The 14,106-nt window shown below is 46.1% G+C and overlaps 1 protein-coding gene across 2 annotated transcripts in view; it reads left to right on the top strand.

Moving 5' to 3' along the window:
• Window positions 1-1,194: 1,194 nt before the first annotated feature.
• LOC144494171 (arylsulfatase J-like) overlaps window positions 1,195-14,106 on the top strand; it is a 30,102-nt gene continuing 17,190 nt past the window's right edge. Inside the window, exon 1 of one of the 2 annotated variants that reach the window (XM_078213778.1) lies at window positions 1,195-2,191. In XM_078213778.1, coding sequence (XP_078069904.1) covers window positions 1,845-2,191 — 347 coding nt within the window. In that variant the 5' untranslated portion in view covers window positions 1,195-1,844. Of the gene's footprint in view, window positions 2,229-14,106 lie in introns of both variants that reach the window. The other variant, XM_078213790.1, reaches the window with a different exon arrangement.

The following is a 14,106-nucleotide window of genomic DNA, read 5'->3' as shown; positions in this document are numbered from 1 at the left end:
GAGGGGAAATAACATAAATGCATGCATAGAATCATAGAATTATAGAATCCCTACAGTGCAGAAGGAGGCCATTTGGCCCATCGAGTCTGCACCAACCACCCAGGCCCTATCCCCATAACCCCAGGTATTTACCTTGCAAGTTCCCTGACACTAGGGTCAATTTAGCATAGCCAATCAACCTAACCCGCACATCTTTGGACTGTGGGAGGAAACCCACTCAGACACGGGGAGAACGTGCGAACTCCACATAGACAGTCACCCGAGGCCGGAATTGAACATGGGTCCCTGGCGCTGTGAGGCAGCAGTGCATGCTGTGCCACCGTGCCGCCCATGAGTTAAAATGTATATTTAATTTTCACCGCAAATTCTGAAGTGGGGGATTAAAGTTCAAAGGGCCATACTCGTGCCTATTAAACATGACTTTGTCCCACATTGGTATAGGATATTGAATTTATTCAGTGTGTGTAAATAATTTAAGTACACTTTAAGTTTCTGTTATACAAAAAAAGTCTCTGCTATAATGAAAGGATAGGGGGGAACAGCATGGTGGCACAGTGGTTAGCACTGCTACCTCAGAGCACCAGGGACCCGGGCTTGACTCCCAGCCTGGGCCACTGTCTGTGCAGAGTCTGCACATTCTCCCCATGTCTGCATGTGTCCCCTCTGGGTGCTCCAGTTTCCTCCCACAGTCCAAAAGACATACTGGTAAGGTGCATTGGCCATGTTAAATTCCCCCTCAGTGTACCCGAACAGGCGCCGGAGTGTGGCGACTTGGGGAATTTTCACAGTAAGTTCATTGCAGTGTTAATGTAAGCCTACTTGTGACACTAATAAATAAACTATAAACAAAAAGATATGGGGAACGGATGAGGAGATGAATTTGAGACCAGGGAGAGATCAGCCATGATTTGATTGAATGTTGGAGCAGGCTTGAAGGGCTGAATTCGCCTATTTCTGCTCCTAATTCCTATATTCCTAGAAACCCTCAGTCCTTACAGTCTGCAGGTCCTGAGGAATTCCGCAGCTCACCGAATCCATCCTTGTGGCCTCTTCGGTTGCAACACATTTCTTTCCGAATTCTTGTAAAGAGAGGCTAATCCCAACTCTGTAACTTATTAAACCGGATAATGCAATTTGTGCAGAGATGTGACTGCGGGCGCCTTCCCGGCACAGTTAAGCGATGTTGGTGTTAGGGGCAGGGTTGGACTCAGTTTGAAGGTGCGCCCAGCCCCCTTTCCCCTCTGCTGGGGGTGAAGTGAGGGAGCTGAGCTGTGGCAGTGACAACTCACACCGGCGGTCCAGCCGGTCACCCTCCGGGAGGCTGCCGGACCCTGTGACAGGGTCAATAAGGCGCGGGGGGGCACACACGGGGACAGCAGGCAGGGTGGGAAGCAGCTCCGGCAGAGAGTCGGACAGTTTCATCTGACTGAGCGGGAGAGAGAGAGAGAGAGAGCAGCAGCATCTCCAAAACACATTCAATCCTCTCATACCCCTTCAGACCAGCAGCCCAGACAAGCTCTCAACACCCAGAGCTCCATCCGAACCTCCCTATTGAGAGAAAATAACTTTTTTTTACATATTTATGTATCCATCTGAACCTGCCTATTGAGAGAAAATAACTTTTTAAAACATATTTATGTATCCATCTTAAAGTGCCTACTGACAAAAAATAACTTTTTATATTTAGGTGTCTATCTGAAAGTGCCCATTGAGAGAAAATAACTTTTTAAAAAATATATAAATTTATGTATACATTTCAAAAAGAGGCAATTTTGACCGAGGGGCGTTTTGAATCCATGAGTGTGTCCCACTTGTCAGGAGCTCTGGAGAAGTGAGTCTTTTTCATGCCTCACAGCAGAAGGCAGAGCCTCCCTCCAGTCATGATCGGCGCCCTGGCCGGCTTCTCAGCGGCCAGCTTACTGACCTTCGGTTACTTGTCCTGGGACTGGCTCGAAGCTGAAGCGCCGGAGCCCGGGCTCCGGGAGCCGCCGGCAGGCAGCGGCAAGCCCCCCTCCCCGCCTCACATCGTCTTCATCCTCGCCGACGACCAGGGCTTCCACGATGTGGGTTACCACGGCTCCGAAATCCACACCCCCACCCTGGACCGACTGGCCGCCCAGGGGGTCAAACTGGAGAATTACTACATCCAGCCCATCTGTACCCCGTCCAGGAGCCAACTCATGACAGGCCGGTTAAGTATTGGACATGTTTCTGCTCACCCTCAAAGAGTAACATCTGTATTATTATTATTTTTAAAACTCATGATAGTTATCTGCATGTTTGTAGGATCGAGAGCGGGCGCAGAATTACTTTTTGTGGCGATGTCCACAGAATTTATTAATTATGCAAAGAAGGGACTGTTGCTTTTATTACATTAACAGGATGATACCTGCAGGTAATGCAACTAAAAGCAACAGGTGAAGTTGTAAAGCCCTGCCAGAATCCTGTTAATAAGCTCAAATGCATTGCTTACATATATTTCTAATATATTAAGAGTAAAAATTCGGCGGTGTGTGGCATTAGGTAAAAACGTGGCTCTTAAAAATATGTCCCTGTTTATGAAGAGGTAAATATTGCTTGCTTGACTTACTTTTTTCTGTAATTCTTCACAGTCAGTATTGAGAGAAAAGTATTCCCCCCATATCTTATACGTAAGAAGGAATGTAAATGTGTTTCTCAAATACTGCAGGAAGATTAGAAAAGCAGTATATTATTTAAATGGAAAGAGATTGCAGAACTCTGAGGTACAGAACGATCTGGGTGTCCTTGTATGTCACAAAAGCTTGGCATACAGGTACAGTGAGTAATCAGGATGGCAAATGGAATTCTGTCATTTATTGTAAGTGGAATGGAATATAAATGTTTGCTACAGTTGCCGAGAGCCGTTGGTTAGACCACATCTGGAATATATTTTTAGTCTCCTTCATTGAGAAAGGATATAATTGCATTAGATTCAGTTTAGTGAAGGCTCACTGAACTGACGCCCGGATGAAAGACTTATCTTACGAGGAACGGTTAGACAAGCTGGGCCTGTATCCATTAGTGTTTAAAGGTGTGAGAGGTGAGCTTATTGAAAGATATAAGATCCTGAAGTGACTTAACAGAGTAGATACTGAAAGGATGTTTCCCCTTGTGGGAGAAACAGGAAGCAGGGGATACAGTAGGGGATGGAGATGAGAATTATTTTCTCTTAGAGGATCGTTAGTCTGGGGTCTCTTACTCATTCGACAGTAGAGGCCATTGGTACCAGTCATTGAATACTTTTAAGACTGGGTTAGGCAAATTCTTGATTGACAAGGGAGTTCAAAGTTTATCATAGAAGTCATAGAAACCCTACAGTACAGAAAGAGGCCATTCGGCCCATCGAGTCTGCACCGACCACAATCCCACCCAGGCCCTACCCCCATATCTACCCACTAATCCCTCCAACCTATGCATCTCAGGACACTAAGGGCAATTTTCAGCATGGCCAATCAACCTAACCCGCACATCTTTGGACTGTGGGAGGAAACCGGAGCACCCGGAGGAAACCCACGCAGACACGAGGAGAATGTGCAAACTCCACACAGACAGCGACCCAAGCCGGGAATCGAACCCAGGTCCCTGGAGCTGTAAAGCAGCAGTGCTAACCACTGTGCTACTGTGCCGCCCACAAAAGGGAGGGGGTGGGGGCAAGCTGTAGACTGAAAAGTGAAGTTGAGGCCACAATCAGATCAGCCATGATCTTACCAAATGGCAGAGCAGGCTCGAGGGGTCAAATAGCCTACTCTTCCTCCTCACTCCTATGTTCATACATAGGTTCAAATATGGTTTTGAATTTATTACACACTGGTCACAGAGGAATTCTCCTCATGACAGAGAAGGAGTAATGGAAAGTTGGTCTTTATCGGAAAGGGATCAGAATACTGAAGTACAGAAGTGATGGTTCAGTTGTACAGTCTTGGTCAGATCCCACCTAAACTACTGTATTGAATTTCACTGGCTTTAGAGGAAGTACAGCTTGGATTCAGCAGAATGATACCAGGGCTTAAACAGATGAAATTGTTAGCTCCAGCACCACTGTTTGGCCAAGTCGCAGTTCTTGGCGATCTCAAGGGAGAAAGGCCAAGGGTAGACGAGAAGGAATGTATTCTTACAGCAGCTTCAATTTGTAAATTGGAAGGAATTGTGGGATGAAGATGAGGTGGGACATGCGATGGAAGATTAGTTAGGAATATACTGTCATCGTTGGTTACAGTCACACTGCTGTCCACAGCATCAGCCATGACCATCCCAATAATGATGAGTACCATTTCCACCATGGGTACAAGGACTCCACGTGTTAGATGCTGCTGCCTAAGTTGTGCGCCACTACGTCCTGCAAGTGAGAGGGAATTGTGATGGAGAGCATGGTGCAAAACTTTTGAAAAGCTGACAGTGTGCTCAAGCTGTGAGATGTAATGTGAGGCCCGCAGCAATGTAAAGTGTGTGAGGGTGAGGTGAAACTATAAATGTGAGGAATGAGTTGTGATTGATAAGAAATTGTTGGTTGGTGAGTAAAGATTGTTGGTTGGTGAATTAAGCAGTGTGTGAGGCTAGTGGTTCAATAGAAAGGGCATGGTATTTGAAGATGCATTCACTCATCTCGACCACTCGCATGAGGTGGCTGAACTTCTTGCAGCAGTACATCCAGGTCCTCAGAGCTGCGCTGCAGGCTGTTATATATTTTTTATATCTCAGATCTACATGTAACAGGTTTTATTTGCAATGCTTTAAAATGTCAACTCTACGCTGTAGCTCGAGCTTCCAGTTTTTACTACAGTTTGTTGTCTTTTCTCAAGTCCACACCAGGCTCACCCAATGAAGCACAGTGAGCATAGATCAGTTACCAGGCTCACATAATCAAATACAGAACAATTGAACACTAGGCCAGTGGTTGTTTTTGCTGATGCTGCAACTGTAGTTGCAGTGCCTATGATGTTACTTTCAGTGACATCCTTGGCAGCAGCCTGCATCAAAGGTGGCACAGACCAAATTCAGCTGGAAAAGAATACTTCTCAGCACCCTTCCCCTGAGCCCCTGCTGCCTTTTGTACAATGCCCCTTTCTCAAGCCCTCGCCGACTTGCTTCACCTCGCCTGAGCCCTCAGAGCCTCCTGCTCACCGTCCTTCTCCGAAGCCCACCACCTGCCATTTGACACGCCTCTCCTAAGCTTCCAATTCTTCCTGTTCGACACACCTTTCCGGAACACTTGTTTCTTCCTGGTCACCTCAGGCAAAACAGCAAGCCAAGTGGTAGGTGTCAGGAGAGGGACAGCAAGCAAATGAGGGCTTGGGACAGAGGTGGCGAGTGGACAAGGGCACGTGATCGCCATTCATCCACCTCCCCAGCGGGATCTGCACCACTGGGTGGGCTTTGGTGCTGCCCGAGGGGTGTCAAGGAGGTAAATGCAGTGCCCACATGCCCCTCCCACTGCTGCCAGGCTGCAGAGGGAGAGTCCCCTAAGGGTTCTAGGTGTTGGGTGGGCTCAGGCTGGGGGCAAGTGATGACCTCAGCACTCTCCCCTGGGATAGAGGGTCTAGTGGCTAGACTGCCCCTTCTAGCCCTTGGCTTGGCGATTTCAGAGATGTCGCTGATCAAAATCTTCATTCTTACCTGTCAACTGCGAAAACTTTGAGGCGGCCTGGTCACTTTAATCTCCATACCCCCTGGACACCTGGCAGGCTCGTAAGTCCCAGCAGCAGTCTATTCAGCAGAAGAGATTTCCCTTTCTCTCTTTAAGTACCTGCCCTGCTCCCCAATTCCCCCCAATCTCTGTGTTCAGAAGGGCGTTCAAAAAGGGTGCCCTGATCTTGTTGAAGGCAGGCGGCTGGCTGGGGTGCCTCCCGTTATGCATAATTGTACATGCTAAAGGTGGGTGAATCCCACATGGGAGGCGCTGCCATGCCAGTGGGAAACACTCTGGCATCAGCATTTTGTTTTTTATTTCCCCAGAGAATCATGGCCTCTGTTAGTTTCCTAGTTGAAAAGTACTGATTTAACATGTCCTCCTTTTTCATTTATACTGTCACTGTTATCAGTATTTTAAGAGGCCTACTTGCTCTTAGACACCCTCTTTTTCCAAATATATTTTTAATAGTTGCTTTATGTTGATTTTCATCTTCCTTACACAATTCCTTTATACTCTTTTATAGCTCATGCTACCTATTTTTTGCTGTTCTTTTTGTTCCTCCGATTCACCAGAATCTATGATTTCTTTTTTGTTGTTGCATTCTTGTACACCTTTTCCATGTTGCCCCTTACCTCTCTATTTGTCCAAAACACTTTCTTTTTGACAGGGAGAGCTCTTGTCCTTCAGGAGTATAAATTGGTTCAGCGTCACCTTACACTTGCAGTTCTGTGAAGTGCCTCAGACAATTCTCGACATTAAAGATGCTATGTCAATGAAAATTGGTATATTTTTGCACAGTCCTGATCAACGTGCTGAATGCATCAATGTATTCTTGCTGTATATAATATGACAGAAGTGGGGGCTTGCTGAGATTTTTCTCACCTGGTCATGGTAAAATGTGGCATGAGACTAAATGGGTAATATCCCAACAAAGCTTCATCATTGATAACTAAGTTTCTGTGCAATTGGAAAACACAAGGAAAAAATATACAAACCTTCCAAGCCAAAACATTGAGATCATTAAATAGAAAGCAATACATTTCAGAATTATTTAGTGACTAGGACGATTATGTAAGGTTTGATGGGCCATTCCATTGATAGGACATACACATTGAATTGTGATTCCTCACAAGCCAGAATCCCTTTTGCAAACAACCGAAATAAATATCGATACATGCCAGGGGCTTGGCCATTCTGCTGTCCCCTGGACGTGTCTTCTGGCAGTGGAGGGGGCTCATCATTTGCTGCTGGCAAGGTCTTCCAGTCCTGCCAATGCATATGGTGTTTTGCATGGCTTGCCCATACCACCTCCGGGGGCGGGGGTCACCTTCGGCGGTACCGGAAGATCCCACTGTTGGGATTGTCTGAAAAATCCCACACATGGTTTTAGCTTTCATGGACTAGTGTTATTCTTTCTGCAGGATAGTGATTTCTGACTGCTGTTCTAATTGGTCTTCATGATGTGGAGGTGCCGGCGTTGGACTGGGGTGAACACAGTAAGAAGTCTCACAACACCAGGTTAAAGTCCAGCAGGTTTATTTGGTAGCAAATACCATAAGCTTTCGGAGCGCTGCTCCTTCGTCAGATGGAGTGGAAATGTGCTCTCAAACAGTGCACAGAGACACAAAATGAAGTTGCAGAATACTGATTAGAATGCGAATCCCTACAACCAGCCAAGTCTGAAAGATACAGACAATGTGGGTGGAGGGAGCATTAAACACAGGTTAAAGAGATGTGTATTGTATCCAGACAGAACAGCTAGTGAGATTCTGCAAGCCCAGGAGGCAAGCTTCTGGATTCGCATTCTAATCAGTATTCTGCAACTTGATTTTGTGTCTCTGTGCACTGTTTGAGAGCACATTTCCACTCCATCTGACGAAGGAGCAGCGCTCTGAAAGCTTATGGTATTTTCTACCAAATAAACCTGTTGGACTTTAACCTGGTGTTGTGAGACTTCTTACTAATTGGTCTTCACAGACTGAATTAATCCAACCTAATCAGTGTCTATTGACTATTATTCTGGCATAGCATGAAGCGGCAAGAACTGCCATCAGGCACTTAATAGGCCAAGAGGGCTTTCTGTGAGATTCTCCCCTCTCCACTGCCCCCCCCCCCCCCCAGTTGTCAGCCAGTCACAAGCCTGCTGCCTGTCATAGATTCTCTACAGTGCAGAAGGAGGCCGTTCAGCTCATTGGCTCTGCACAAACTCTCTGACAGAGCATTCTACGCAGGCCACCCTTTTCCCCGCCCCCCCCATCCCCATAACCCCACACATTTACCTGCCCCTTAACACTATGGGGCAAGTTAACATGACCAATCCATCTAACCCACACATCTTTTGACTTCAGCGCCACCCAGGCATGGTACAGCTCTTAGCAATGCAGTCTCCAGAGGCAAAGAATCTCCGAGGGACCCAGGCCACAAGTCAGCAAGGATGGGATGGCGGTCATGGGTCAGTCGTCTTTGGCTGTGATGGAGGGGGGTGCAGGGGGTTTGGAAAACAGGGCAAGAGGATAGCTCTCAGTGGCCATCCTCCCTCCTTTCTGGTGCTGGGTCCCTTGATCATGCACTGATTGCCTTTGAATGAGAACCACCTCCCCCTCCCGCCCCCGGGTTTGCTTTTCAGGCTTCCCACATGACGAAACCTGCACTAAATTCTGCCCAAGGTATGAGATTATAAAATATCAATATTGTACATCTGCTTTTGCTGTTTGAGAAAATTATGATTGTATAGAGGAAGTATATTTTCAATTAATTTTTACTTTAGAATGATCTGTATTTTCCCACTCCTAACTCTTGCCTGTTCATTCATGTAGAATTCCGCTCACTATGACTCATGTAGCGAGTTATTGTTCCAAGACAATATCATCCTTATAAACTGAATTTGTTGTCAAAAGGCACAAAAGTGTACACTTCAATTATACTCACTCATTATACCTCCCAATAAGTTAAGATTTAAAAAAAATCTCTCATGGCATTGTAGTGATGCAGCAAGTTACCGCTTGCAAATTTGCTTGCATCGGTCGGACACAGAACCACACCTGCACTTCTCACAAACAGCAAGTTACTGATTTCTTGCCCATGATGTGACACAGGCTGCCAAGCGGTTGCTTGGTGCTTTCCAAGTCAGAAGCCGATTGTGGAGCAGTTTCGGTCGACGAATTCTATGTTGCACAAGAATTAAGAAGTGGAAAAAAAACACTGAGTAATTGGACTAGGAAACTTAGATCTGATTCCCAACCTTGGCTGGCATTGATATTTTAGCTCCTGTCAGGTGACTTCAGTTAACTGAGGCATTAAGTTAATGTAATACGAAGTGAAAATGAGAAACCTACCTTCAAGTTGTACTTTACACCCAGAGGATGCTAATAAAAATGACAGAATCATAAGCGGTCATTTACTCGTACCGTCAGATAGAAAAAACAGCACTAAAAATAGCTGATTTTTGACCTTTAATAAAATGAACAATAATAAGAGGACAAATATGTTGTAAAAATTGCCTGGAGCTACCTGTAATGAAAAATAATCCTGTTCTCTCTGTCAGGAAAACAATCAGTGATGTGAACCCCCTATATTTCTTTAAAATTTGGACAAGAGGCTGCTATCATGGTATCCATAGTTCCCCTATCTTTGTTCAGAAACTATTAACTCACCATTTGGCAATCAGGACTTTTTTAATGTATGTCAGTCTGCAAACTATGAAAATGCTTGAGAGATAAGTCTCAACATTGTAAAATGAAAGGCTTGTTTTTGCAAGAATCTGCTCGCTTTTACTGCTGACTAATTGACAGCTGAGATCCTTGCGGTAGACGGGGAATTTTGCACCACAGATATACTGCTATCGCACCGGAAATCACCAAGAGTTTGTTTCATTGAAAAAGCCTCTCAGATTATCAGACCATGCAACAAATATGTGCTAACAGGAATGGTTAACCTTTTATGAAATCATTTTCTCTATTGTTTAGTGTCGATACCATCACTAACTTGTGTCATTTTGGTTTTATGGGATTATCTTACTTGTAAATAAATTTGACCATTACGTTTAGCCTCAATGGAGGGATAACAAAGTGCTACTTACCATTCCTGAAGCAGAGCGCTGATCCTTGTGGGAACTCCATGTGGCCTCTTGTGGAATATATTGGAGCTAAATAGCAATTGTTAGTGTCATGGTATGCCACACCATTAACAGCAGTTGTAAGGTAGGCTGTGGCATAGTGGTATTATCACTGGACTAGTAATCCAGAGACCCAGAGCAGGATCTTGGGGACCAGTGTTCAAATCCCACCATGGCAGATGGTGACATCTGAATTAATTAAAAATCTGGAATTAAAAGTCCAGTGGTGACCATTGTCACTTGTTGTAAAAAGCCAGTTGGTTCATTAATGCCTTTTGGGAAGGAAATCTGACCTACATGTGACTCCAGATCCACAACAATCTCAAATGGAGGGCAGTTGGGGATAGTAATAAATACTGGCCCAGCCAACAACACCCATGCTCAAATTCATAAGAGACACTGCCAGCTTATAGAATCTGCATTTCTGCCATGAAAAGAGAACAAAGTGTTGGAAGAAAGCCTGAACCACAACAGTGTACATTCAATGATCCACTCTTAAATCTTGAAGCAATGAAAACTTGTCATGAGTGTGAACCATATTGGCTAAATTAACAGGCTGCTCAAAAGCTGCAAAAAAACCCCAGTAAGTTGGAAGGACAATATCCTGGTTCGTTCTTTTGTCCTATCTTCCTGTCAAATCCTTGAATATATTTCTGAATCTTTCCAATCTGGTGACTGCTCTGAGCACAGCTCTGCAATGACTGTCAAAAACACAAAAGCTAACTACCATGGATGCTGAAAATTTGAAATTAAAACAGAAAATGTGCAGCCGTTCAGGCAGCATTCGTGGATGGAAAAACCACAGCTAACATTTCAGTCTGTGACCTTTCATGAGAAGTGGAATTGAAATGGTGCTAATCAAAGTTACAAATTGCATCCTGTGATTGTGGTGTATTCTCCATCCTCATCCTTCACCACCTCTCTGTCGTCTTTGCCGACCACACACATTCTCCATCTGCTACTGCTTACCATTTCAACAATGTGTTAACCCTTGTCCCCCTCCCCTCTTTCTCTGTCAGTCCGAGAAATTGGGCCACTCTTGCTTCCTCTACCCAATAGGACTGAAAGTAGAGCAGCCTATCCAGTGATTCTTAAAGGGTTAAATGGAGGATGTTTCAATAAAGGCAACAAATTTAACCTCGTACAAGAACGTAACAAATCTCAGCCCATTTAACATCTCTCCCTGATTTATATTTTGTTTGACTTTGCATCTTGTTCCCAGGGAAATTTAGGCTGGACAATAAACATTGGCCTTGCCAGTAACAATTTTTCATTCTCAGCATATTTCCTAAGAATGAATAAGCAAAGGAAAAAACGGTTGTCCAGATCCATAGCATTCCCTTTAGCAGTACATCTAGCCACTTGTCAATATTATGTGAAGTCAATCAGATTCACTGGATGCTGGCATCTAAGATGGGATGAACCTTGGGTAGAAGATAAGTAGATAAGTAGCCCAGCACTTTTAGCTAAAGTTGATTATGCAAAAACACGAGCATTGTCTCTCGGTGAATGTAATGTTTGCTGTATTGCATGTTGCCAAGGGTGAATCATTGAATCTCTACAGTACAGAAGGAGGCCATTCGGCCCATTGTGTCTGTATCAACCACATCCCACCCAGGCCCTGTTCCCATAACCTTTACCCTGCTAATCCTCCTGACACTAGAGTCAATTTAGCATGGCCAATCAACCTAACCCGTGCATCTTTTGAGTGTGGGAGGAAACCGGAGCACCCAGAGGAAACTCACGCAGACACGGGGAGAACATGCAAACTCCACACAGACAGTCGCCCAAGGCTGGAATTGAACTTGGGCCCCTGGTGCTGTGAGGCAGCACTGCTAACCGTGCCACCCTTAAATCTTCAAAGATCAAAGCGAGAATATCATGATAACCCAGGAGCTTGCTTGTGGTTTTAAGTCTAATATTTCACTTAACCTTTAGTAAAGATAATGGAATAGAAACTGTGAACAATGATTAAAATGAAGCGCCATCAAACGTTGTTTCTGGAAGGTGCTAGGAAAGATAAAGATCTATGGACTCAAAACAAATTAGTGCGGATACTTAAAATCTAAAATAGGAATGGAAAATGCTGGAAATATTCAATAGGTACTACTCCTGCTCCTAATTGGTATGCTTGTATGTAGGTCAGTCGTTGGTCTGGAACATTGGTTTGAATTTTCCGGGCTCCTAATGGTGGATTTAGTAGGGTGAGGAGGAGGAGGGGAGCTGAAAAAACAGGGACTGGGTGTGGGGGAGGGAGCCGGGATGCAGAGTCTCCCTGACACACTCCAACCCACTGGAGAGCTTTCCCAGCCGAGGTGGGCAGGGAAAGAGACCAACTGCCTGCCTCAGCCAGCTGACATAGTGAAAGGTCCTGACCAATTATTGACTGCTGCACAGCGCAACAAGGCAGCTCAACGTAATGGACCAGACCCAACCTCAGCAACAGCCACTTTTCCCAGTGGAGCTGGTGTGGGGGCAGAGCTGCTGGCCCTCTGGTCAACAGTGTTGAGAACGCACTCACCAAGTGAGCAATAGGACATGAGATCAGAGGTGTCTAATTAGGAAGCCACCTCTGAGGAGATGGCTCTGCCAATCTTGCCCTCAGGAAGTGCAGTCTCAGTGTCAAGATCCTGAAGTCCGTGGCAAAATCCACGATGCTAACTCTGTTTTCCTTTTCACAAATGCTGCCTGAGCAGTATATTTCCAACCATTGACTCAGTTTCCTATTTGTTTTAAGGGGACTGTAAATTTGGTAAAAGTGAAGTTTTGGTATCTTGAAATGTCTTTATATTCCAGCTGTAAATAACTATGATCAAATAGTTTAGCCCAGGGTAAACTGGGTTCCAAAACTCCAAGCAGTTCTGCAGCAGGGCAGGCTCAGGGGTAAAATTTGAAAAATAACACTGAAGCGCAATCAGTAAGGCAAAAGACTACTTGTGTACCAATACAACTGTAGGCTTTTATTCATTGCAGAACTAGGAGCATATCCTAACAGATAACCGACCCGAACTGAACAAGGGGGAGGAAACAGCCACCTTTATACTAGGTGACAAGGGGAGGAGCCGGCAGGGGATGTGTCCAGGCATGACAAACACAACAACAGTGGTCCAGACAGGACAAAGGCGCAACTGTAGTCCACCACATTCACCCCTCCTTTAAAAAAAAATGGGGTGAAGCGGAAACAATGTCACAAGTTCAGACGAACCGGTGGCTTGATCCGCCGCCGCGATCGTCGTAGGGCAGGTTGCAGAGTCGTCCGAGCAGGGAGCGGTGTCAGCCCAGGCTCCAGGCACTGAGCGTCGAGAGGAGGCACCAGGTGGTGTGAGGCGGAACCCTCCGTCGTCCCGTCCAGTAGTCGGGTACTGCGTGGCGACGGTACCGGCGACTCAAGCGAGCTGTACATAGGGGTGAGAGAAGTGAGCTGTGGCCCTGGTGGTGTATGGAGAACAGAGGGAACTGGGGCTGGGGGGTGGAGGGACGTAGTGGGCTCTGGGCGCACAACATAGGAGACTGGGACTGAAGGGGGGAGGGGCGTAGCGGTCTCTGGGCGCACAACACAAGGGACTGGGACAGTGGGGCGGAGGGACATGGTGGCCTCAGGGGCACCTGCGGGTGCCAAGTCACGGACAGAGACTGTGTCCTCCCGCCCATCAGGGTACGCCACATAAGCGTATTAAGGATTAGCATGTAGCAATTGGACTCTCTCGACCAAGGGGTCTGCCTTATGGGTCCGGACATGCTTCCGAAGCAGAACGGGCCCAGGGTACATCAGCCAAGCTGGGAGCGAGGTACCCAAGGAGGACTTTCTGGGAAAAATGAACATCCGCTCGTGAGGGGTCGTATTGGTCGTTGTACACAAGAGTGACCTAATTGAATGTAGTGCATCCGGGAGGACGTCTTGCCAATGGCTGACTGGAAGGCCCCTAGACTGTAGCGCTAATAGAACAGCCTTCCAGACAGTTGCGTTCTCCCGCTCTACTTGACCATTACCCCTGTGGTTATAGCTAGTGGTGCGGCTGGAGGCAATGCCTTTGGCGAGCAGGTACTGCCTCAGCTCGTCACTCATGAAAGAGGACCCACGGTCGCTATGAACATAGGATGGAAAACCGAACAGGGTGAAGAGCATGTTCAGGGTCCGAATCACCGTGGCCGAGGTCATGTCCGGGCAGGGGAAGGCAAAAGGGAAACACGAATATTCATCGATGACATTCAGAAAATAAATATTGCGGTTAGAGGAAGGGAGGGGGCCTTTAAAATCAATGCTGAGGCACTCAAACGCGCGAGTGGCCTTTATAAGGTGCGCCCTACCTGGCCGATAGAACTTGCACTCTGCGCAGACCCT

Source organism: Mustelus asterias, chromosome 1 (assembly GCF_964213995.1).
Source record: "Mustelus asterias chromosome 1, sMusAst1.hap1.1, whole genome shotgun sequence".
In the NCBI taxonomy this organism is placed as follows: Eukaryota; Metazoa; Chordata; class Chondrichthyes; order Carcharhiniformes; family Triakidae; genus Mustelus; species Mustelus asterias.
The sequence above is the reverse complement of the archived record's forward strand: the minus strand, read 5'-3'. Positions and strand labels throughout refer to the sequence as shown.